The sequence below is a fragment of the Trypanosoma grayi genome (genome assembly GCF_000691245.1).
Source record: "Trypanosoma grayi strain ANR4 Tgr_212_V1, whole genome shotgun sequence".
Lineage (NCBI taxonomy): Eukaryota > Euglenozoa > Kinetoplastea > Trypanosomatida > Trypanosomatidae > Trypanosoma > Trypanosoma grayi.
In genome coordinates, this window is record NW_008825831.1 from 1 (window position 1) to 22,830 (window position 22,830).

General features: G+C 54.8%; 9 protein-coding genes across 9 annotated transcripts; all 9 read left to right on the plus strand.

Annotated features, from left to right (window-relative positions):
- Positions 1 to 136: 136 nt before the first annotated feature.
- DQ04_02121000 (receptor-type adenylate cyclase) lies at positions 137 to 3,901 on the plus strand (the record flags this gene model as incomplete). The annotated part of the gene is made up of 1 exon (XM_009311537.1): positions 137 to 3,901. One exon carries the CDS (start codon positions 137 to 139, stop codon positions 3,899 to 3,901), a length of 3,765 nt encoding a protein of 1,254 aa, XP_009309812.1.
- A 1,087-nt stretch (positions 3,902 to 4,988) lies between these two features.
- On the plus strand, positions 4,989 to 6,356 carry DQ04_02121010 (UDP-GlcNAc:PI a1-6 GlcNAc-transferase; the record flags this gene model as incomplete). The annotated part of the gene is made up of 1 exon (XM_009311538.1): positions 4,989 to 6,356. The coding sequence occupies one exon, from the start codon at positions 4,989 to 4,991 to the stop codon at positions 6,354 to 6,356; it is 1,368 nt and encodes a 455-aa protein (XP_009309813.1).
- Positions 6,357 to 6,886: 530 nt separating this feature from the next.
- DQ04_02121020 (hypothetical protein) lies at positions 6,887 to 7,231 on the plus strand (the record flags this gene model as incomplete). The annotated part of the gene is made up of 1 exon (XM_009311539.1): positions 6,887 to 7,231. The coding sequence occupies one exon, from the start codon at positions 6,887 to 6,889 to the stop codon at positions 7,229 to 7,231; it is 345 nt and encodes a 114-aa protein (XP_009309814.1).
- Positions 7,232 to 7,522: 291 nt separating this feature from the next.
- On the plus strand, positions 7,523 to 10,612 carry DQ04_02121030 (DNA polymerase delta catalytic subunit; the record flags this gene model as incomplete). The annotated part of the gene is made up of 1 exon (XM_009311540.1): positions 7,523 to 10,612. The coding sequence occupies one exon, from the start codon at positions 7,523 to 7,525 to the stop codon at positions 10,610 to 10,612; it is 3,090 nt and encodes a 1,029-aa protein (XP_009309815.1).
- Positions 10,613 to 10,941: 329 nt separating this feature from the next.
- DQ04_02121040 (putative transcription activator) lies at positions 10,942 to 14,283 on the plus strand (the record flags this gene model as incomplete). Its single annotated transcript, XM_009311541.1, has 1 exon — positions 10,942 to 14,283. The coding sequence occupies one exon, from the start codon at positions 10,942 to 10,944 to the stop codon at positions 14,281 to 14,283; it is 3,342 nt and encodes a 1,113-aa protein (XP_009309816.1).
- A 447-nt stretch (positions 14,284 to 14,730) lies between these two features.
- Positions 14,731 to 16,590, plus strand: DQ04_02121050 (protein kinase; the record flags this gene model as incomplete). The annotated part of the gene is made up of 1 exon (XM_009311542.1): positions 14,731 to 16,590. One exon carries the CDS (start codon positions 14,731 to 14,733, stop codon positions 16,588 to 16,590), a length of 1,860 nt encoding a protein of 619 aa, XP_009309817.1.
- A 776-nt stretch (positions 16,591 to 17,366) lies between these two features.
- Positions 17,367 to 18,653, plus strand: DQ04_02121060 (TPR Domain containing protein; the record flags this gene model as incomplete). Its single annotated transcript, XM_009311543.1, has 1 exon — positions 17,367 to 18,653. The coding sequence occupies one exon, from the start codon at positions 17,367 to 17,369 to the stop codon at positions 18,651 to 18,653; it is 1,287 nt and encodes a 428-aa protein (XP_009309818.1).
- A 263-nt stretch (positions 18,654 to 18,916) lies between these two features.
- DQ04_02121070 (hypothetical protein) lies at positions 18,917 to 21,529 on the plus strand (the record flags this gene model as incomplete). Its single annotated transcript, XM_009311544.1, has 1 exon — positions 18,917 to 21,529. The coding sequence occupies one exon, from the start codon at positions 18,917 to 18,919 to the stop codon at positions 21,527 to 21,529; it is 2,613 nt and encodes an 870-aa protein (XP_009309819.1).
- A 361-nt stretch (positions 21,530 to 21,890) lies between these two features.
- On the plus strand, positions 21,891 to 22,715 carry DQ04_02121080 (putative autophagocytosis associated protein; the record flags this gene model as incomplete). Its single annotated transcript, XM_009311545.1, has 1 exon — positions 21,891 to 22,715. One exon carries the CDS (start codon positions 21,891 to 21,893, stop codon positions 22,713 to 22,715), a length of 825 nt encoding a protein of 274 aa, XP_009309820.1.
- Between the last annotated feature and the right edge of the window lie 115 nt (positions 22,716 to 22,830).

Below are 22,830 nucleotides of genomic sequence, written 5' to 3' on the forward strand. Positions count from 1 at the left end.
CTTCAGTGCTCCGTGCGTGGTGCGGAGATGCTATCTTGTCTCTTTCCTTTCCACCCTTTAGTTGACCGCGGTGACGCAAGGATTTGCCATACAGACACACACACACACACACACACACACATACATGTACACTTACATGCACCGCAGTGCGCGGCAGACAGCGTGGGGGGATCGCAGCTCCCTTTTGTGCGTCGCCCTGCTGCTCGTGTTGTTGACGCAGGTCAGCGTTGCCGTGGCACAAGGGACGAATGTCACAGTCCTTGATGTGCTGTCTACAACGAGTCCGCGGTTCAATGGTGCTGTGATGGCGTACAGGCACGGCTTTCTTGCCGCCCTAAGGTCCCGCAACTACACTAGTGGTGCAGTCAGAATCAATGTGGTGCACAGAGACGTCACTGTGAATAACATCGCTGCAACGGTTAATCAAGCCTCCACAGATTTCCGTGACCTTATCGCGGCCTTAGGACCAACGTCGTCGCCGCAGTTGTTGGCTGCCCTTCCGGCTCTTCAGCAAAGAAGCGTAGTGGCCTTTGCCCCACTCACCGATGGATTGTCCACGCGCTTCTGGGAGAGACACTTCTACTTTTTTTCGGGGGAAACTATGTCCTCGGTGTACACCCTTCTCCGTTACGCAATGACGCACCTGCGCGTGTTGCGCTTGGGCTTTATGTACTTGACGGGTGTGCTTTACGGAGATAATGAGTACATTCTTGCACAGCAATTGATGGCTGGCACGCACCGCAACATCAGTGCACTGTTTCAACTGGACAGCAGCAAGCCCTTGACTGCGAGCGATGCCGAGTTCCAGGCGGAATGGGAACGGTTTGCGGAGACCCGGCCACAGGCGGTCATAATCTTTGGGGTGTTGACGGTGACCACCGAAGCGTTTGTCAGAAAGATGCTCACGGACAGTCGCACAAGCGGTGCGTACCTGATGGGCCCACCACGGCTGCAGGAACTCCTACTGGAGGTGTGGCAAGATGTCGTGAAAGAAGGTGGCGCTTCTTTTAGAGCCGGGCAGATGTTCACGACGGGAACGAACCCGATGGCGAACGATGTCAACTACAAATGCATCGAGCGATTTCAGGCTGAGATGTCTAACTACTTGGAGAAAAGCGGGCAGAAGGATTACAACGACACTCAGCAGTACCTCCACGACGACACCGATGGCGAGTTTATGGTTGCTGGATGGATGGCTGGTGAGGTGCTACTGCAGGCGCTTGCCTTTTATGAGCCTTCCCAGGGCCGCGACGGGTTCATTGCGTCACTGTTCGCCCAGCGTCGCTACGTCATCGATGACTTCGTATTTGGCGACTTTGGTGGCACCATTGACGCAAAGGCTGCCGCGCAGGGAGCCATGTCGGAGTGCAATCAGGGTGGGAACCTTGTTTTTCTCAAAACCTTTGTTGAGGGGTATAGGGGCGTTATTGTGCCTGGAGGCCAGTACACAACAGCGCTCACGACGTGCTACGAAAACTATACATTGTACGACCCTGTCCTTGCCATCACGTACAACCTGACGGACCTTGGCGACGTGGCGTCGTACGCGGTCCGGGAGATCGTGCGGGGGCAGATAGCTGCGGTTAATCCCGGACTTAGCGCCATACAACACTCCTACACGCTGAAGGTTGTAGCGGCGACGACTGCTCAAGCGGCAGATTCGCTGATAGGCGGAATGGAGGTGTTTGCCACAGATGTTTCTGTGGGTATTGTTCTTGACGCAATGTTGAACGCGCCGGGTCTTTTCTTCTTGGACCCGGTTTTTCTGACGCCGCAACTAAATTCATTCAGACGGAATGTCATTCTGCTCTCGCCGACGACGGAGCAGCAGATATTCGTGCTTGCGCAGTACCTCGCGAACACAAGTGACCCCGCTGCCCACGTTATCGTCCGCAGCAATGCGCCTGAAGCTACCTTGGATGTGGTGAGGCGCTCCTTCCTAACATTCGGCGTCACTCTGCGCTCCGCCACGGCGCTCAGAGCGACCGACCCTCTCGACGGTCGTCTGCCAGCAAGCGGCCTCACGCTCGTCATCAACCTTGCGTCAAGGGAAGTGGGGGTTATGGCAGCGCACCTTGAAAAGAACAAAGGTGTTCGCTTGGTTGTACTGTCGACACCATTTTCATTCTTCTACCCTAACTTTAAGCAGCTCTTCGCCGGGAGGGAGATTGCGGATCGGCTGCTGATCATGACGAGTTTGCCGCACTGGGACAACCCGCAGGCGACGTCGACTCTTGTGTCGCAGTACCACGAGGCGTTACCCAACAGCACGGACTGGTCACCTCTTTCCCTGAGAAATTTCGCCGCTTCAAAGGTGATCCAGGCTGCGGTAAGGCAGTTGGAATATGTCAACTCGTCTGCCATCTCAGATTACTTTTACTCGAGGGTGATGGTGACAGTGGGTGACATTGTGTACGGCCCCTTCGCGGACGCCAATAGCGTCACGTGCAGTGGCGGGGGCGCAAGCGCTTCGTCGTGCGCGAAGAACTACGGCGCCACGTCGATCGCTGTTTGGACGCTGAGCCGTGCGTTCGATTTCTCCGTGCCACCGCTCTCCGAGGGCATTACGCCCTCCATGGTGTACCGGCAGGAGGAGGGGGGACTGACGAGGCAGCAGCTCATCGGTGTTATCATTGGGTCGGTTGTCGGAGGCCTGCTGCTCATCGCTCTGCCTGTGGTGCTGATGTGCTGCTGTAGAGACAGCCGCGACAACAACAATGCGCCGAAGAACGTCGAGGACCCCGTGACGCTTGTGTTCACTGACATCGAGAGCAGCACGGCTCTGTGGGCTGCGTGCCCCGAGATCATGCCTGACGCTGTGGCGACGCACCACCGGCTGATCCGCTCTCTGATCACGAAGTACCACTGCTACGAGGTGAAGACGGTCGGTGACTCGTTCATGATCGCGAGCAAGAGTGCGTGGGCCGCCGTGCAGCTTGTGCAGGACATGCAGCAGACGTTTTTGCATCACGACTGGGGGACGAGCGCGATCGACGACGCGTACCACGAGTTCGAGGAGGGCCGTGCGGCGGAGGATGAGGAGTACGTGCCGCCGACTGCGCGCCTCGACGCTGCTGTGTACCGGGGGTACTGGAACGGCCTGCGTGTGCGTGTCGGCGTGCACACCGGGCTGTCCGACATCCGTCACGATGAGGTGACGAAGGGCTACGACTACTACGGCGGCACGTCGAACATGGCCGCACGCACGGAGAGTGTTGCGAACGGCGGGCAGGTGCTGCTGACGCGGGCAGCGTACAAGGCACTGAGCACGGCGGAGCGTGAGCAGCTGAACGTGACTGCGTTTGGTATCGTGCCACTGCGCGGTGTGCCGAAGCCAGTGGAGATGTTCCAGCTGAATGCTGTGCCCGGCCGCACCTTCGCCGCGCTGCGCCTTGACCGAGAGGAGTTCCTGGATATGGATGAAGATGGCGCAGAGAGTGAGGTGGAGTCCTCCGCGAAAGGTGGGGCCATGAGCGCCCACCAGAGCCCCATTGCTGCGTTGCTGACAGACTTCTTTATGCCTCTACCGGAGTCACAACGGTGGAAGGTCCTGCAAACGATGTGCGAGCGGTGGAATGTTGCGGTGCCTTCGAAGAAGTCGGGCTCCGTGAAGGACGCCTGCCTTGAGATGGTTGGCCGTCTTGCTGTGAAACTGACTCGTGTGACGGAGCGCAGAGCCGAGCTGCTGAGGGGCGAGCAGGACGTCGGTGTGGGCACGTTTCTCGGAAGTATCGGTGGGAACGGGGCCAATCGCGCCGGTGGGGGGTCGGTCAGCTTCCAGATGGCAGCCGATAATGCTTTGAACAGGCAGTCGTGGATCCGTCTTGGGTCATACACATCCTCCGGCAGACCCTCTGAGGCGCTTGAGGTTCAAGTACCGCTGCCATTTGCCAGCTCGTGAGGAGTGGCGCGCTGTTCCCACTTATGTAGGATGAATGGTGTTTCTTGCGGCGGTGGCTGCCGTCAGTGTGATTTTCGATGTGGCTGCGCACAAAACAGATTTCCATGTTAACAAGGTGCGAAATGTATGCTATGCCCTCCAGCCGCCGTGTGCCCCTGTCGTGTCTTTGCCGCGCCACTGTATTCCTGCGCCTGGGCCTCACCCCCGCACGCACACACCTCTGCTCCGCACCTGAGGGGGGAGGCGGGTGGACGGCGACTGACTTGTGATATACACTGTTGGATACCAACTTCCATAATGTCCTCTTGTGACTTCCTCTCTTTGGCCTTCCCTGCGCGTGTGCGTGTGCGTGTGGCCGATGGCCTTCCAGTGAGGCGCAGCGACTGCTGTTGCCTCTTCTGTATGCTTGCGGCGCCCTCCGCGTCGCCACTGTCTGTGTTGTGTTATAAATGCCTATTATAGTGGGCGTGCCTATGTGTCTCTGTGTGTGTCGAGTGAACGCTCCAGCGGTTGCCACATCAGGAGTGTGCATACACACAAACTATACACTGTTCTTTCGCTACGTGCGCTTGTTTGTTAATATGATTTGTGTTCCTTTCCGGTGGGACGGCAATACGGCTTGCGCCGCATCGCATTGCCCACGGCACGTCTTCCAAATGTACAAAATGGGCCCTGTGCCACCCGCCACCACCCCCCTTGCCTCTGCATGCCACAGAGGCGTGTTTGTTCGTTTGCATGTTTTCTGTTTGAGGGATTCTCTTTACAAAGGGGAAGCGTGTAACTCCCCTCATCCATGTACAGAATTATATTTGTCTCTCTGGCTGTACAGCTTGGTGGCGCCTCATGTCGGTGCAGGAGGTGTGGGGTGTGCGTGGGGAGTTGTTACTGCGTGAGAAAGCGGCACTCCGTGCGCCGCACTCCGCTGGCCTTCTGCCACGCAGGGGCTTCTCGTTGCTCTCGCTGTCGCCGGTGCTCGGGCTCGCGAGGAGGCTGTGCGTCGTGTGGTGCCTGCCTGATTGTGGCAGCAGCATGCCCTTCTCCCCTTGTTTCTGTTCGTGTGTAGAGGGTAGCGAGAGCGCGGGGCGCGATGGGTAAGCACCGTGTTGCGCTGGTGTCTGACTTCTTCTTTCCTGGGTTTGGGGGAGTGGAGGTTCACATCTGTAGTGTGGCACAGTGCCTGATGCGCCGTGGCCACAAGGTTGTTGTGATTACAAGGGCGTACGGTGACAAGTGTGGGGTGCGTTTTTTCACCAATGGCATGAAGGTCTATTACTTGCCTATTTTGGCTGCAAAGCTTCCCCCTGGTTCAGTGACGCTTGCAACGTGGTTTCTGAGTTTCCCGTTGTTAAGATCGGTGTTTATTCGCGAGCGCATAACAGTCGTTCACGGACATCAAACGACTTCGAACTTGTGCCACGAGGCGCTGTTTCATGCCGGTACGTTGGGCATAAGGACCTGCTTTACCGATCACTCCTTGTTTGGATTTGCGGATGCCGCATCGATTCATATCAATAAGGTGCTGGAGTGGAGCCTGCGGAACGTAGATCAGGTGATCTGTGTCAGCAATACATCGAGGGAGAACACCGTGCTGCGAGCTAAGATAGAGCCAGAGCGTGTTAGTGTCATTCCAAACGCGACGGATACTGTGGCTTTCACTCCGCCAGCGGACATGAAGTACAAGTCGTGGGCGTCGAAAGTCGATAAAGATGGCTTGACCATCGTTGTGATTGCTCGTCTGGTTTACAGAAAGGGTTCCGATCTTTTCGTTGACGTGATACCCGAAATATGTAAGAGACATCCAGACATCAAGTGGATTATTGGCGGTGATGGCCCTCGCAAGTCGCAGATTGAGCAAATGATCGAACGCCACAACTTAATGGATCGCGTTAAGTTGTTGGGATCTCTCAAGCACTCTGAGGTGCGGAGTGTGCTGACGCAGGGACAGATATTCTTAAACTGTAGTCTGACCGAGGCGTTCTGCATTGCGTTAATTGAGGCGGCGGCGTGTGGCATGCTGGGCGTGTCTACACGGGTGGGCGGTGTGCCGGAGGTGCTGCCGCCCAATATGCTGCTGCTGGCGGACCCCGACCCCGCGTCCATCACGGCGGCGCTGGAGGAAGCCATTTTGCGGGTGCCGTACCTCTCTCCATGGGAACTTCACGAGAACGTGAGACGGTTCTACAGCTGGGACTGGGTGGCGGAGCGCACAGAGCGGGTGTACGACAGGATTCTTGTCACAGCAACACCATCACTTTATGAGCGTTTGATGAACTACGCGTCAGTGGGATTGCTGTACGGGGTTATATGTTGGCTGCTTTGCGTTACCGATTGGCTTTTTCTTACGTTCCTCGACTACTGGTTCCCGGAAGACCTGATCGATATAGCCCCTGATTTCCCCCTCGAGCTGTACACCCGTAATAGAGAGAAACTTAGTGCTCTTGAAAAGGGTGGCTGAGGGAAGAAATTTCTTTTAAAAAGGCCCCTGGAATGAAAAAAAGCGGCGTATCCGCATTTATTCTGATAAAGGCCGGTCGGGTGCCTTCACTCTTGTGTGATGGATGCGCACCAATTGCTTCTGATGCACTTGTCTTTCCTGTGTGGTGTTGGAAGAACGCCTTAACCGTTGCTGCAGACGCTGTTCCCCCAAAGCGATGAGAGAGTGGAATGGTGCCAAATAAAAAAGTCTCTTAGCGGCACGCGGAAGGGTGGAGAGGTGGAGTTGCGCTGCTGGGGGACGTCGCAGGCCTCTCTGCATACGTTCAGAGGGGGCCAGCAGAGAGCAGGCAGTGGGGTGCACGCCTAGCTGTTTACATACAAGCAGCCTGACTGCCTTTTTTCCCATCACTGAGTGCCTCCCCCTATTGCGCCCAGCACTTCGTTGATGGAAGCAAATGTGTCGTTATCCGTCACATGGCTGAGTGTGAGTCGTGGCTTACTGTTGTTGCTTTCTTCTTCTTCCCACCCCCGCGACCGAGTGCTGAAGGGATGACGCGGCTACCGGCGCGCGAGGTAGCCCAGCTGTGCGCACGCCTGCAGGCGAGTCAAGGCAGCGACGCAAAGGTGCAGCACGCCGTCGCGGAGGCCATCCGCACACGTGTGCTCGACAGCAACACGCTGCAGCTCCTCGTGCAGCGGCTCGCACATGCTGGCAACTGGCAACTGGCGTTGCGTGTGTTGCAGAGTAAGCTGCTTGACAGGCACCGTGTCGCGCGCGACCACAACGTGTGGCCGCTACTGCAGCGCGCTGCGCCGTGTGACGAAAGTAGACGCGCGGTGGAGGAGGCACTGCGGCTTCTGTACGCCCGCACGTGTGGGCCGCGCCGTCGGTGAGGCCGTGCCACGTGTACCCACGTCATGGAGGCAAAGAGGAGCTGGCATTGTTGTCCGTGTCTCCGTTCGTTTCCTTGATATGTTTCGTGTTGTTGTTGTTGTTTTCTGGTTTTTTTCGCCTTCTGAATGCTTTGGAAGCTACACGTTTTTCTTTTTTTTGTTGTTGTTCTGGTTCTCTTTCTCGTCTGCAGCCACAGAGCGAGAGAGCAAAGCTGCGCACACGGGGCATTTGTTTCATACGCGCGTCGCTGCTGCTTCTTTTCACGCCCCCTCATTCACGCTTGCGCTGCGATGAGCCAGTGGGCGAGTCTCTCGCGGCCGCCGCCGCCGGCAGACTACCTGCGCCGCGACCTGCTCTTTCAGCTGCTCGACTGCTGCCAGACGAAAGGCAGCGCGCACAACACTGTCTCCAGCGTGCGGCACGCCGAAAACCCCATCGTGCGGCTCTATGGCGTCACGGCGGAGGGGCACAGCGTGCTCGTGCACTGCTACAACTACGAGCCGTACCTTTGGATCAAGGCGCCGCAGGGATGGCTGCCGGTGTACACGCAGACTCTCATGAATGAGCTCAACACTCAGCTTGACACGCAGACGCACGCGACGAGCACGGTGGTGCGCATCGAGGTGCACAAGCGGCAGAGCATCATGCACTACCAGAGCGGCGGCCTCAGTGACCACCTCAAGATCGTCGTACAGCTTCCACAGCATATCCCAAAGCTGCGCAGTCTCCTCTCTGATCGCGGTGTGGCGTGCGCAGGGGCATGGGAGGGTGTGCGAGTCTTTTCTACATTTGAGAGCAACGTCATTTTCCCGCTTCGCTTTCTCGTCGACCATGGCCTGGGTGGCTGCAACTGGATCACTGTGCCCGCGGAGGAGCTCTGCCCCGCCACCGTGCGCACCTCGACCTGCCAGATTGAGGTGTGCTGTTCACATGAGGCTGTGCATAACCACGAAGCTGTCGGGCAGTACCTCTCTATCGCCCCGTTCCGCATTCTTTCCGTAGATATTGAGTGCCAGGGAAGAAAGGGCCTCTTCCCAGAGCCCGAGAAGGACCCCGTCATTCAAATTGCTAACCACTGTATTAACTACGGAAACGAGACGGAGCCGCTCACACGGACAGTGTTCACGCTAAAGAGCTGCGGTGCCATCGCCGGAGCGCAGGTGTGCTCGTATGAGACAGAGACAGAGATGCTTCTGGCGTGGGTACGCTTCGTCAAGGCCATCGACCCGGATATTCTTACCGGATATAACATTTGCAATTTCGACTTCCCGTACCTCCTCAACCGCGGGGTGGCGCTGAAGATAAACGACGCGTTTCACTACTGGGGACGGCAGATTAACGAGCGTACAGTACCACGCGAGAAGAAGTTTCAGTCTAAGCAGATGGGGAACCGCGAGTACACGGAGTTGACGCTGGAGGGCCGCGTTATTATGGACGCGATGGTCGTTATCCAGCGGGATTTCAAGCTGCGTTCATACTCCCTCAATGCCGTCTCCCAGAACTTCCTTGGCGAGCAGAAGGAGGACGTCCACCACTCCATCATTGCAGATCTGCAGAACGGCAGCGAGGAGACGCGGCGCCGACTGGCCGTGTACTGTCTGAAAGACGCCCTCCTACCTGTTAAGCTGCTGGAACGTCTCATGGTTATGGTGAACAATGTGGAAATGGCACGTGTGACGGGTGTGCCTATTGGATGGCTTCTGGAGCGTGGGCAGCAGATCAAAGTCTTCTCCATGATGCTGCGCAAGGCTAAGTCGCACAACCTCGTCGTGCCGGTAGTGGAATACTCCGGAAACGGAGGAGACCAACGGGGCTACGAGGGTGCCACCGTCATTGAACCAGTGAAGGGCTTCTACAACTGCCCCATCGCCACACTCGATTTCGCGTCACTGTACCCATCCATTATCATCGCCCATAACCTGTGCTACTCGACGCTGGTGCGGCCGGCCGAGGTGGTGAAGTACCCGCCAGAGATGTTGACCCGCTCCCCAACTGGCGACACCTTTGTAAGGAAGGAACTCTTCCCAGGCATTCTCCCAGAGGTGTTGCAGGGCCTCCTTGCTGCACGAAAACACGCCAAGTCTTTGATGAAAGACGTTCCAATGGGTTCCCTCGAGTATAAAGTGCTGAACGGGCGTCAGTTGGCACTCAAGTTGAGTGCGAACTCCGTCTATGGCTTCACTGGAGCGCAGGTTGGGAAGCTGCCGTGCCTCGAGGTAAGCTCCTCTGTCACGGCGTATGGGCGTCAAATGATTGACCAAACCAAATCCATCGTGGAGTCCATCTACAAGGGCGTGAAGGTGGTGTACGGCGACACGGACTCAGTGATGATTAAGTGTGTGACGGATGAGACACAAAGCGACACAGAGCGGCTGCGGTGTGCAATGGATTTCGGCAAGGAGGCAGCCGAGCAGGTGTCGCAGCATTTTCTGAAGCCCATCAAGCTGGAGTTTGAGAAGGTATACTTCCCCTACCTTCTCATGAACAAGAAACGTTATGCCGGGCTGCTTTGGACCAACACGGAGCGGTACGATAAGTTGGATGCGAAGGGCATCGAAACCGTGCGGCGCGACAACTGTCCCCTCGTCGCCAGCATCATATCTGGCGTGCTGAACCGCATCATCATCCAGCGCTCCGTTGAGAGCGCGGTGGAGTTTGTCAAGGGTACAATACGCGACCTCCTGCTGAATCGCCTCGACATCTCACACCTCGTCATCACGAAGGCGTTCTCCAAAGCGGAAGATGAGTACGTGGGGGCGCAGGCGCACGTCGCGCTCGTCGAGCGCATGCGCAAACGCGACCCCGCCTCCGCGCCGAACGTCGGCGATCGCGTAGCATACGTCATCATTCGCGCCGCGAAAGGCGCCAAGGCGTACGAGCGCAGCGAAGACCCCATCTACGTGCTAGATAACAACATCCCCATAGACACGCAGTACTACCTCGAGCATCAACTCGCGCCGCCACTCCTCCGCGTATTCGAAGGTGTCCTAGATGACCCCAGTGTCCTTATCAAGGGTGAGCACACGCGCCACATTGCAGTGACGGCGCCCAGCAAAAACGCAGGGGGTCTGATGAAGTTTGTCAAGTTTCAACTTCAGTGCATATCGTGTCGGACAATAATAAAGGAAGGTGCCCTCTGCGACGTATGTCGTCCCAAGGAACCCGAGGTATACGGTAGGATTGTGGCGAAGCGGAACCACTATGAGGCCATCTATTCACAAGTGTGGACACAGTGCCAACAATGCCAAGGATCACTCAACCAGGAGGTCATATGCACAAGCAGGGATTGTCCTGTCTTTTACATGCGCAAGAAGGTGCAGAAAGATGTGAGGGAGCAGCAGCTGCTGCTGGATCGCTTTGGTGTTGTGGATGACTGGTGAGCCATAAATACATATATACACGAGCATGGCAAGGGGGAAAGGCTATGAAAAAGTGTTGTTGTGTTGCTTCCTTTTCTTGCTGAGGCACATAGAGTGGGGGAGAGTGTATGTATTACACTCAACATTCACCCTCCCCCTCCCGCTAACCATTTAGGTCTAAAAAAAAAACGGCAGGAAGATGGACGGGGAATTGCAATGATCGTGCATATCTACATCATTGTATACTGGTGTGTGTGTGTGTCTGTGCCTGTGCCTCTTTGTATCCTCTTCTACATTATCTTCTTTCACTCTCTGTCATGGCCGTGTGTGTGTGTGTGCAGGTCTACCTAATGTCGGCGATGTGTGTGAGTCCCGGCGTGCGGCAGCGACAGGACCTGCACACCGCGAGCGAGCTGGACCGACGCATGTGCGACCTTGCCGCGGCGGAGCTGTACGAGCAGATTCTGCTCGGCTGCGTGCGGGCCGGGCTTGACCCCAATGCCAAGAGTGAAGTCGAAGAGTACGACGGGTATGTCCCACCGTCATTCGATCCCGTACAGGGCGCCCGCGTGGCGGCAGAGCAGCGCACGCGCCACGCAGAGATTTACCGTGAGCGGGAGTCTATCATTCAGGCACTCCACGCGTCACCGCAGCACCGGCAGCTGTCTGCCTTCGATCGGCTGCTTACAGAGACGGAGTACTGGACGGGCGTGCGCGAGTGGACCGGCAGCAGCGGCGGTGGCGGTGGCGGTGGCAAAACAAGTCGACTGCGCCGCCGCCACAAGGAAGCAGGGGAAAACGGCGGGGATTCTGTGGGGTTTGACATGCTTCACCTCACAGAGACGCCGTCGTACATTCGCGGCAAGCTGCGGCCGTACCAAATCGAGGGCGTCAACTGGCTGCTCGGCCTCTTCTCTTGCTGCATCAACGGCATCCTCGCCGACGAGATGGGCCTTGGCAAGACGCTACAGACCATCGCAACTCTGGCGTACCTCAAGTTCACACACGGTCTCCCAGGGCCACATCTCGTTGTGTGCCCCAAGTCTGTGATGGGCAACTGGTACCGCGAGCTCAAGCAGTGGTGTCCGGCACTCAGCGCCTTCAAGTTCCATGGCCCCAGCGAAATTCGGCCCCAGCTCATTAAGTCCCACTTGCAGCCATACGAGAAAATTAAGTATGACGTCATTGTGACCACGTTTGAGATGGTGCTAGAGGAGCTACCAACGTTCAAGCGCATCCACTGGCAGTATCTTATTGTGGATGAAGCGCACAAGCTCAAGAACGAGGAGAGCCGCGCCCATACCGCACTTGACTCCCTCGTCACGAACCACCGTCTCATCATCACCGGTACACCACTGCAGAACAACCTCAAGGAGCTGTGGGCGTTGCTGCACTTCCTCGTTCCACGTCTCTTCGACGACTCAGAATCCTTTGACGCATGGTTTGACACAGCAAGCGGGCATCAGGACAGCAACGCCATGTCTAACATGCACAAGATTCTCGCCCCTCTCATGATTCGTCGCCTCAAGTCAGAGGTGAGCACCGGCATCCCTCCCAAGAAGGAGATCTACGTCGCATGCAAGCTGACCAAGACGCAGCGAAAGTGGTACATGCACGTGCTAGCCAAGGATGCCGAGGTGCTTAATAAGGCTTCTGGTGGAAGTGTGTCCTCGCTGACGAACATTATGATGAACTTACGCAAGGTAATTAATCACCCATACATGATGGATGGCGGAGAAGAAGGGCCACCATTTATTACAGATGAACGTATCGTGAAGCATAGTGGGAAGATGATCATCCTCGATAAGTTACTTCACCGACTTCTCCACGATAAGGCAGAAAAGCACAAGGTCCTCATCTTCTCGCAGTTCACGTCAATGCTGGATATATTGGAAGATTATTGCGGGATGCGTGGATTTAAGGTGTGCCGCATCGATGGAAACACAAGCGGATACGACCGTGACGCCCAAATGGCGGCATTTAACTCTCCCAACAGCGACTATTTCCTGTTCCTCCTCTCCACCAGGGCGGGCGGTCTTGGCATCAACCTGCAGGCTGCAAACCACGTTGTCATTTACGACTCCGACTGGAACCCACAGATGGACCTGCAGGCACAGGACCGCGCCCACCGCATTGGTCAGAAGCGAGAGGTGCGTGTGTATCGCTTCGTGACAGATGGTACAGTGGAGGAGAAGATTTACCGCCGCGCGCTCAAAAAGCTCTACCTCGACGCGATGGTGGTGCAGCACGGACGCATGCAGGGGCGCGGCGGGAAGAATGTGTCGAAGGAGGAGCTGCTCTCCATGATCAAGTTCGGCGCAGAGGAGATCTTCAAGGCGAAGGACGAGGATGTCACGGAGGCCGACATTGATCGGCTCTTCGAAGGAGAGGAGAAGTCGCGGCAGCTCACAAACGCCGTGAAGGAGCAGGTACAAATGTCCCTTGCGAGTTTCCAGCTCGGCGCGGAGGAGGCGAATGTGTACGACTTCGAGGGCGTTAGCTTCAAGGCCGGCGTAGAGTCGCGTATTGTGCACATCACACTCGCCACTCCGGTCGCGCAGGATGAGCTGCACCGGCAGTGCTCGCAGCACGGCGAGGTGACAAAAGTTGTGCTGCACCCCAACCTCACCGAGGCGCTCGTTTTCTTCCGCTCCACCAGCGGCGCCATTGAGGCAAAAGACAACTTGCCGTATAAGTGCCAGTTCGCCGCCCGGGATGCACAGACAGTGGTGCCGACGGAGATGATCACGGAGTACCTTACCGTTGGTGAGAAACTCGGTCGCGGGCACCGCGTGCGGGAGGCAATACAGAAATATACAGAGGAAGAAGTCGAGCGCATGCAGAGTCGCGCCGTCAAGGCACCTCCGCTGCGGCTCCCCAAACGCCCAAATTTCCCGCCGTATCAGCTGTACAATGCCAAGCGGCTGCAGGAACTCCACACAACGGAGGTCGCGTTGATGGTGCAGAACTGGAAGCGTAAGTACGAGTCCTCGGGAAATGCCGACAATGAGCAGCCGCAGCAGGATAAAGATAAAGAGGAGCAGAAGAAGGATCCAAATGAGGAAGAGGATGAGACGCTGACAGCGGTGGAGCAGGAAGAACGTGAGCGGCTCCTTAACGAAGGGTTTGCCAATTGGAGCTTTCAGGAGTATCGTCGCCTCATCGCCGCCCTCACCAGCGGCGCACACGACGTCACCGATTACCCCGCACTTGCAGCAGCCGTCGGCACTGGGAAGACAGTAGGGGAAGTGCGAGATTACGTGACGACCCTCCTTGAGCGTGGAGCGCAGTGTATCAAGGGTTTTGTTCGCATTGAGCAGCGTATCAAAAAGTCGCAGGACAAGCGAAGGGAGAGGGAGGCCGAACTGCGTGCCGCCAAGTGGAAGGTTGAGAGCTGCGACCACCCGGAGTCGGAGCTCACGTTCAAGGTGCGTGGCACTCCTGAATTTGACCGCCAGCTCTTCCTCATGGCATACGACGCCGGTTTCGGCATGCAGAACACCGGTGAAGTCATCAAGGGGATGCCGGAGAACCGCTTCGACGTGTGGTGCCAGTCGAGGAACGACGCCTACTTTGAGCGGCGGCTGCGGAACCTTCTGCAGTCGGTAAAGAGGGAGTGGGAGAAGCCGAGCAGCGAGGTGGCGGAGCCGGCGTCCCGGCGTCGGAAGCTGGAGGCGCCCCCAAGCGATTAAAACACGTGTGAATGGGACAGAATTGTTGTTGTTATTGTTTTTTGCCTTCAGAGTTCTCTGCGTATGAGTAAATCGCAGGGAAATGGTATTGCATAGAAGGACGAGAAGAAGAAGAAAAAAAAGGGGGGGCTGGGCGAGAGACGCCGTATGGCCTCTGCCGAACAGACGCTTTCGTCACGAGAGCGACATGCACACGCTGCTGCACGGGGCATGTGCTGCTGATTGTGATTAATTGTTGTTGTTTTGGCCGCACTTCGTCACTACGCACACACACACCCAGATATATATATATATATAGATATATTAGTTTTTTTTCCTATTTTCTCGTTCCTTCTATTCATCTACGTATTTTTTTTTTATCTGTGCGCTGTGCAGTGTTTTGTAGTCTAGTTGTTGTTTTTTTAGCGTCTATTCTTATTTATCATAGCTGAATAATACTAAACATAAATGGTGTTTGAGTCCGCCCCGACACTCATTGGCGACACCGTAGAGCTCAAGCAGGTCCTAGGGTCCGGGGGCTTTGGCAAGGTGTATATGGGATACGATAGGAAACGCAAGATCAACGTCGCTGTGAAAAGCATTGGGAAGAGAATGGTGGAGCTGCAGAATATACTCTCCTATGTGGAGCGGGAGATCGAGGTGATGCGGAAGATCAAGCACCCACACGTGGTGAAATTGCTCGATGCCTTCGAGTCGTCTAGCGCGTATAACCTTGTTATGGAGTTGGCCCCCAACGGCGAGCTCTTTGACAAAATTGTGAATTCGGAACGCTTCGACGAACGAACTGCACGCATGTATTTTCAGCAACTTATATGTGCCGTGCACTACTGTCATGGACTCAATATTGTTCACCGCGACCTAAAGGCGGAGAACCTTCTCTTAGGCAAGGGCAATGAGTTGAAGGTGTGCGACTGGGGACTCTCGCGTTACACGAGGGAGGGGCGCGTCAAGGACGAAAACCGCGTCCTCTTCCACTCGCTGGCAGGGAGCATTGACTACCAGGCACCGGAGGTGCTGCGCGGGCAGGGATACGAAGGTAGCGCGTGCGACATGTGGAGCTGCGGGGCCATTCTCTTCTTCATGCTCTGTGGCTACCTCCCCTTCACGGACCGCTCCGACGTACAGACGCGGCGGCGCATCCTCACCTGCCAGTACAACAAGCACAACCGCTACCTCTCTGACGGCGCCAGTGACCTTATCGCGCACCTCCTGGAGGTAGATCCGGGGTTGCGCTACACCACAGACGATGTCATTGTGCACCCATGGTTTCAGCTGGACCTTGATCCGGCGCTTTTCCCTGAAGTGCAGCTGTGTGTCGAGTCCACACCACAGAGTCCCAAGTCTGGTGTCTTCATCCAACGCGTCTTAACACCCAGTGGTGGGTTTGAGGACACAACAGCGCCGTCGAGGGAGGGGCTAGACGAGATACACCGCGCCTTTGTATCGTGCAATGTAGATGGTAGCGGATTCCTCAACTTTGAAGAAGTGCGCGATGCGTTGATCAAGCTGAAAAACAACGAGGCAGTGTCGGAGAAGGAGGTGCAGCAGTTTATGTCCAACTTCGCGCTGGACAAAAGTGGCCGCATCTCAGAAGAAGAGTTTGTCATTGGCTGCACCAAAAACCAGGACGTGAGTAAAAAATACAACATCAGCCGCATGGCAAATCTGTTCCATTATGATCTAGAAAAAGAGTACCTGGAGGAGGTGCGTCGCGCCTTTGACTCCATCGACGTCAAACACACTGGGCTCATTACGCCAGAGAGTTTAGAGAAACTGAAACTCAACTGCACCAAGTCGGAAATACATGCCTTTTTCCAAGCCATTGATCCGCAGAACACCGGTAAATATACGCTGACATTCGAGCAGTTCGTCAATATGTGTTCTCAGTACGACGCGTTCAAGAATCACCCCCTCACGCAACGGCTCCGCCGCCTGGATCAGTTCTTCGATGTAACCGAGATCAACTCGCTGAAGGCCTACCTAAGCACCGGCTTCACTGTCGCAGGGTCGCGCGAGAATATCGTCCTGCGCATCCGCTCACAGGAGAAAACGCTGTCAACGCGCTTCGAGGGCGGTGGGGGTGGGCTTCTTTACGGCACGTATACGCAGGACGACAAGAAGGTCCTCGAGGTGGGTATTCACCTGCTCCCCACCGTCGTAGGTTACACCAAAATAGTGCCGTACCGCATTGCCGGAAAGACGAAGGAGTTCCACCACTGGTTCTTGGAGCTGCGCAAGGCACTTCGGGCGGAGATCTTGCGCTGCGAGGAGGACACCGTAGTGAGAGGCTCCCCGGAGCTCTTTTAAGGCGCCTGAAGAAACAAGAAGGAAACACGGAGGGCGGGAGAAGAAACGAAAAAGGATGGGCGTGTTGTATGTTTCTTCATATGCGTCTCTCCGTGTGCACTTGCATCCGTGCATATATATATATATATATATGTGTGTGTGCGTGTGTGTTTGTGTATCTGCCATTTTGAAAAGGATGGTATGGCCGCCTTTTTTGCACCTCTACTGCTACTCTGTGCGTGTCTGTGCCAGCACAGACAGCGGTATCCACATCTGCCCCATGCCCCCTGTTTCTTGCGGCGGCGAGATATGGCACGAAGCATATTCCACACTCGCAAGAGGGAGGGGAGAGGAAAAAGCGGATAAGAGAAAAAAAGACAGAGGGTAAAGAAAACAAAACAGAAAAGTGCAAACGAAAGGGAAAAAAGCCAAGCAGACACCCCGCTGAAGCGGCTATACTGCTGGGCGCGGCGGTGGGCACACATCGGAGGCTGCGTGCGTCTGCGCATCTCTCTCTGCGTGTGTGTTTGTGATCGTGTGTATGAGGAGAACGAGTGAGACTGTGGGTGTATTTATTTCCCGTGATGATCCAGCTTCTGTTTGTGGTATTCTTCTTTCGTTCGTTCGCTCTTTTTCTGCTCGCTTTCATGCTTCATTAAAGTGCACAAGACGAAACAGAAAGAGGACAAGAAGAACAACAGTAACAAACCGAAAGAGTGAAAAACAACACCAGAGACAGGATAGAGGTGTAGAGGCGTCCCACATATATCTGTACACGTTCCCTCACGAGAGCAGAGATGCACACCATGGACGGGGGGCAGGAGCGTCAACAGCAGCAGCAGCAGCAGGAAGAGGGGGAGAAGACGATTCTGTCGAGCACGCGGAAGAAGTATGCCATCCTCCCATCGGCGTCGCATAGCCTCCTGAGCACAACCGATCTGCGCGCGGTGGAGCGCTACATCGCACTGAACCGGGGACATCGCTTCACCGACCGCGACGGGCCGCTCTCGGAATTGATACCAGAGTTGCCGTTCGTGCGGCAGCACACCGGCGATGAGGTGCTGCAGATGACGGTAAAAATTATCCACGCCCGCGAGAGCGCCCTCGATGTCCCGCTGCGCTTCGTCACGCCGGAGGAGTTCCACACGCCGCCGCTCGAGGACCCGCCCGCGCACCTCCCCCTCGCGCGGCGGGTGGCGACGCTGCTAAAGGGTGCCGAGTCGGTGCCGATGCATTGGGTAGAGCCGCGCCCAGGGGGCAGCAGCAGCAGCAGCAGCAGCGACGAAGGAGTGGCGCAGCTGAAAGTCATGCGGGATGCCATGTCGCGGGCGAAGTCGGCGATGCGCGCTGGCAACACAGTGGAAGCGGCGCATCTGCTCTGTACCGTCGCCGCGCTTCACTACAATAGTGGCAATGTCGAGCTCGCGCGGTCATTCTACGCTAAGGCGCTTGCAGCATTTGAGTCTATCGGTGATGTGCGAGGCCTGGCGTTCTGTCACAACATTCTGGGCGTCTGTTACTATCGGCTGCGGGAGTTTAAGATGTCGCTGCTTCACCACAAGCGACAGGAAGCCCTTGGCGGATGCTACTCACGCGCAGTGGCGGAGATTAACATGGGTGTCAGCTACGCCGCACTCGGAGAACTCAACTTTGCTGAGCCGGCGCTTGAGGATGCCTTGGTGAATGCGCGTGCGTGTGAGAACACGTTGCTGGAGACGATTGCATTGGGTAACCAGGGGCTCGTGTATCTACGCCTGGGCAACATGCGCGCCGCACAGACAAGCTTGGAACAGTGCTTAGAAAAATGTAGTCTTGGTGGTGACAAAAGCGGGGCCTCCATCTGTCTGCTTCTACTCGGCGAGCTGTATTCCCTCATCCACGACCACCAACACGCGTTGTTTTATTACGAGCACGCCTACCGCGTGGGTGGTGAGGCGAAGTGCTCGGATGTAGTGGATGTGGCACGGGTTAACATCGGAATTGCCCGTGGCAACGCCGCGCTGAGGGACGCCGTCCTCCAGCAAGCGAAGCGTATGGGGCAGAACGTTGCCCTCAAGGATGTTTTGGAGCTACTTCTTCCGTAGTGTTGAAGCAAGCACCGCTCCATGTACAAGTTGAATGCAAAATGGGAGAACGACACACAACCAAAAGGAGGGGGAAAAAGTCATACCCTTCACCTGGCGCAACGAGTACGCCTGTGTGTGTATGCATGTCTCTCCTTGCGCTTCCTTGTCGGAGGAGGTGGAGGAGGAGAAGTCACTCTTGTTTGCTTTTTATCCTCCTCTTTTTCTCTCATTCTTTTTTTCGTGTTTTGATTGATGCAATGATTCGCTGGTGTGTAGGTCATATGCTCCCAGCCAAACTCAGCTGGTTGATCGAACGGTGCGGAAAGCCGATATTTAGCAACAACGATGATGTGCGGCGCACAATGGCCGCCCTCCTCGACATGTCGGCCTACGTTGACCGCAAAGGGGCCAAAGTCATCGCCACACCGTTCAAGCGCTTCTGCCGCAAAGATCCCGACATCATCGCCAGTGTGATGGAGTCAGTTCCCATCGACCCTGCTGTGCCCACGCACGGCAGACGGGCAGCCATGTTGCTGCAGTCCATCCCAAAAAAGGGATGCGATGACGTTATTTGGGAGCAGGCGGTCCAGTTGTGCTTGGCAGGTCTCCAGGGTAAAAAATGGGATCTGCATGACTATCGTGTCGCCCTCGCCCATGCAAGTCGATGGGGCCGCCATCCGACGTCACTTGCAGTGGCAACAGAGGAGCTTGTGAACGCCACGATACGCACCGCGTCCCAGGTGGAGCTTCCTGTGCTACTTGTTATACTCACTTCGCTGCCGGAGCTGGGTCGCTCACCCTGCCTCCAGGCAGCAGCGGAGCGGGTTGCCACGCTCGCTGATGTTTTGACACCAGCAGCCATTGGCCAGGTGTGTGCCTGTTTCAACAAGGTTCAGTTCAGACACAGGGTCCTGGCAATCGCGTTGCAAGAAGAGGCTATTCGTTTTGCTGAGGAAGGCGATTTGTTCAGTGCTGTGCAGCTTTTCAGCTTTATTTGTCAGCAGGAGACGGATGCAATTAGCCCAGATGCTGTAAAGTGTCTGGCAGAGCGAGTGGTAGAAGGGAGGGAACTGGACCAGGAAACCGTAACAGCGTTGTGTAGATCCCTAAAGGCAATCCCACGTCAGTTGCGCCCTGAACTCCTTCGAGAAATAACTGAAATGGTGGCGTTTCTAAGTGTAGAAATGAAGGAGCTGTTGGGGTTACCTGTGGTGGAAGGGGGCCTCAAGGATGAGTTGTCTGTGGACAACATTCAGACCTTCATTTCACGATTTCTTGCCTTGGATGGTCTGCTCCCATCGGATCATGAAAAGCCGACTGATTATATAATCACAGTCAAGTTGTGCGTGAAATACATCACAGAGAGGTTAGAAGACATTGTAGCCGATGAAAATCCACCCTTTTCAATTATTCCGAATCTCCTCCATGTTGATATGGAAGAAACTCGGCAATGTGGTCTGTCTATAATACGAGAGGCCGCAGAGCAAGGCATTCACTTTCCGACCTTGCAGGCGTTTCGTTTTCTGTTGATTTTGGGTGATTATAACATGAAGGATAAACGTGTGTATCAACATCTTCGCAACGAATTTGCCAAAACAGCCTCTGGAATTCCCATGATTCAGTTATGTGCTGCATTAAAGTGCTTTGTGAGAGGCCTCGTGCAGAACCCTGAGGCTAATTCTTTGGAGGAACAGGTGGAACAGGAGCTGGAGAAGGAAGATATGGATAATTTTCTTAAGTTTTGCGTTGAGAGCATGCAGAGGGGATTCGCAGATGGTATGGAGGTGAAGTGCGTCTTGGCGGCGACCGAGAGTTTATACCTGCTCGGCTACAATGATTCTGTGTTTTTTGAAAAGGTGGCGCGTTACCTTGACTCCAAGTGTGCGTCAGCGTCACCCTCGGTGAATAGTAGTGAAACCGCCGATACGGTATGTCTGGCGCTCGGCGAGGACATACTGGATAAGTACCCTGCGGTGCACATGTTTCTGTTGGAGGTAGGAAAAATCGGTCTTAAGGGTGAGGCCACGCTGCCGCCAACGGAGTGGATGAACAAGAACGACCCTTCTAATTTTATCGCACCATTGACGGAGATGCAGCAGGAGGGATGGAATATCATTAATCGCATGGTGGAAACACGAGCAGCGGACACAGAGGCGTTAATAAAGGCAGCTAAGGATTACGTAGCCATCTTAAAGGCAACTCGAGTTGATGATCTCAAATACTTTTTTGGTGTCTTTGAAGAGAAGGTATTGAAGCAGGACAAACTATTAAAGGAATGTTTGGACTACCTAGTGGATAGCAACATGGTGGTGAAGTTGTCGGCGACGAGTATTGGGGCGATGCTAAACAGCCTTGCCGCCATACGTTTTACATACCACCGTAGTGTCAAGCGTTTCGTTCTGGCAATCAGCAGCGAACAGTGGAATGAGATGGACGCTTCTCCTTTGGTGCAAATAGTGTCGGCCAAGGCAAAGTTATCACTGCGAATTCCTCAAGTGTTGGCGCATGTAGGTGATCGACTCGTGCAGGTTCATATGTTTCTCACCCCATTGGATACAGCTGTACTTATTAATGGGCTTCAATCACTTGGATATGGGAATGATGAGGTCATGATGATGTTAATGCGCCACGCGGCGTCTAGCGCGCGTCGCTGGGATGAAGTATCGCTCACGCTACTATTCGGTTCAACTAGCATTCACCGTCTACTTCGAAATGGGGAGGTGGCAACTCCGCTGTTGGAACAGGCTGCCAGTAAAACCACTTCACCTCATCTTCGTCAACGGATTGCGGTGTCACTGCGGAGGTCGTCTCTGCCACGTGAGCTCGTGCAAACCTCAACGGCTGTGTTGATAGGAGGAAGTCAAGACGCGCCGAAGCCTCTGCAGTTAACCTGAAGAGATGCAAACTCGTGTTACGTTCCATTCTCTTTATGGCTGGATGGGGAGGCGATGATAGTGGCATGAAGTCTCTTTTTTTTTCACATTCAGAGGCATTCTCACACACATATACGCGCATACAGAAATGCATGTGTGCATAAGCGCGCCATGTTCTATACATATATATATATATATATCCCTTTTCCTTTGTGCCCTGTGTTTTTTTGTCTTTGATTTTGGGCCATCTTGGATTTCTCCCGTTTTTCTTTCGTTTCTTTGTGATTTCTATTTATTATTATTATTATTATTATCATTACCAACACGATAATAAATAGGAGCGTAAGACTCTTCTTTATTGTCGTTGTTGTTTCGTATCGGGATGATCAAGCGGAGTTTTTACGAAAACTTCAAAAAGTTATATAACCATGTGCAAGGAGTGAAGACGGTGACAAACTTTCAAGCCACTGGTACGCTGACACCGTTGGAGTTTGTTGAGGCAGGAGACGAGCTGGTCCAAAAAATGCCGGTATGGGCATGGGCAGAAGGCCCAGAGAAGATCCAGCCCTTTTTACCGCCCAATAAAAAATACCTGGTGTACCGCGGGGCGCCATGCTACGAACGCGCGCCAGATATTGAGCACACGGAAGACAACGATGTTGACGGTGAGGGCGGGTGGGTGACGACGCATGCTGACCATAAGCCCAGCAAGACCGTCACATCGGCACCGGAAAAGGTTATTAATTGGGACGATGATGATGGCGATGAAGATGATGAGGATGAAGACCAGGCAGAGGACACGGAAGAGCGAAGATGTCGATTGTACGATGTGTACATGGTTTATGACCAATACTACCAAACACCGCGCATCTTTCTTATTGGTTACGCCGAAGACCACGTGACGCTTCTCACAAAAGAGGAAATGATGCAGGATGTGTACGCTTCAAATCGAGAAAAGACAGTCTCTATCGATCCGCACCCGTTTCTCAACATGGCATGCATCAGTATTCACCCGTGTCGCCATGCAGAAACCATGAAGCGATTAGTACACCACATGAAGGGCCGGTTTGAAAGTGACCAGGCTGACGGCGTTGAAAAGGAGCAATTCATCTTCCCCACGCATATGGCTTTGTTTTTGTTTCTGAAGTTTATTTCGTCCGTCGTGCCAACTATTGCGTATGATCTCTCAACCAGCATCGATGTTTAGCCGGTTGTTTTGCTGAAGAAAAAAAAAGAAAAAAAGATCAGTGAGGCTGTCCCCTTTTTTTCCTCCCCTTCCCCCCCCCCCCCCCCCCCAAAAAAAAAAAAAAAAAGGGGGGGGG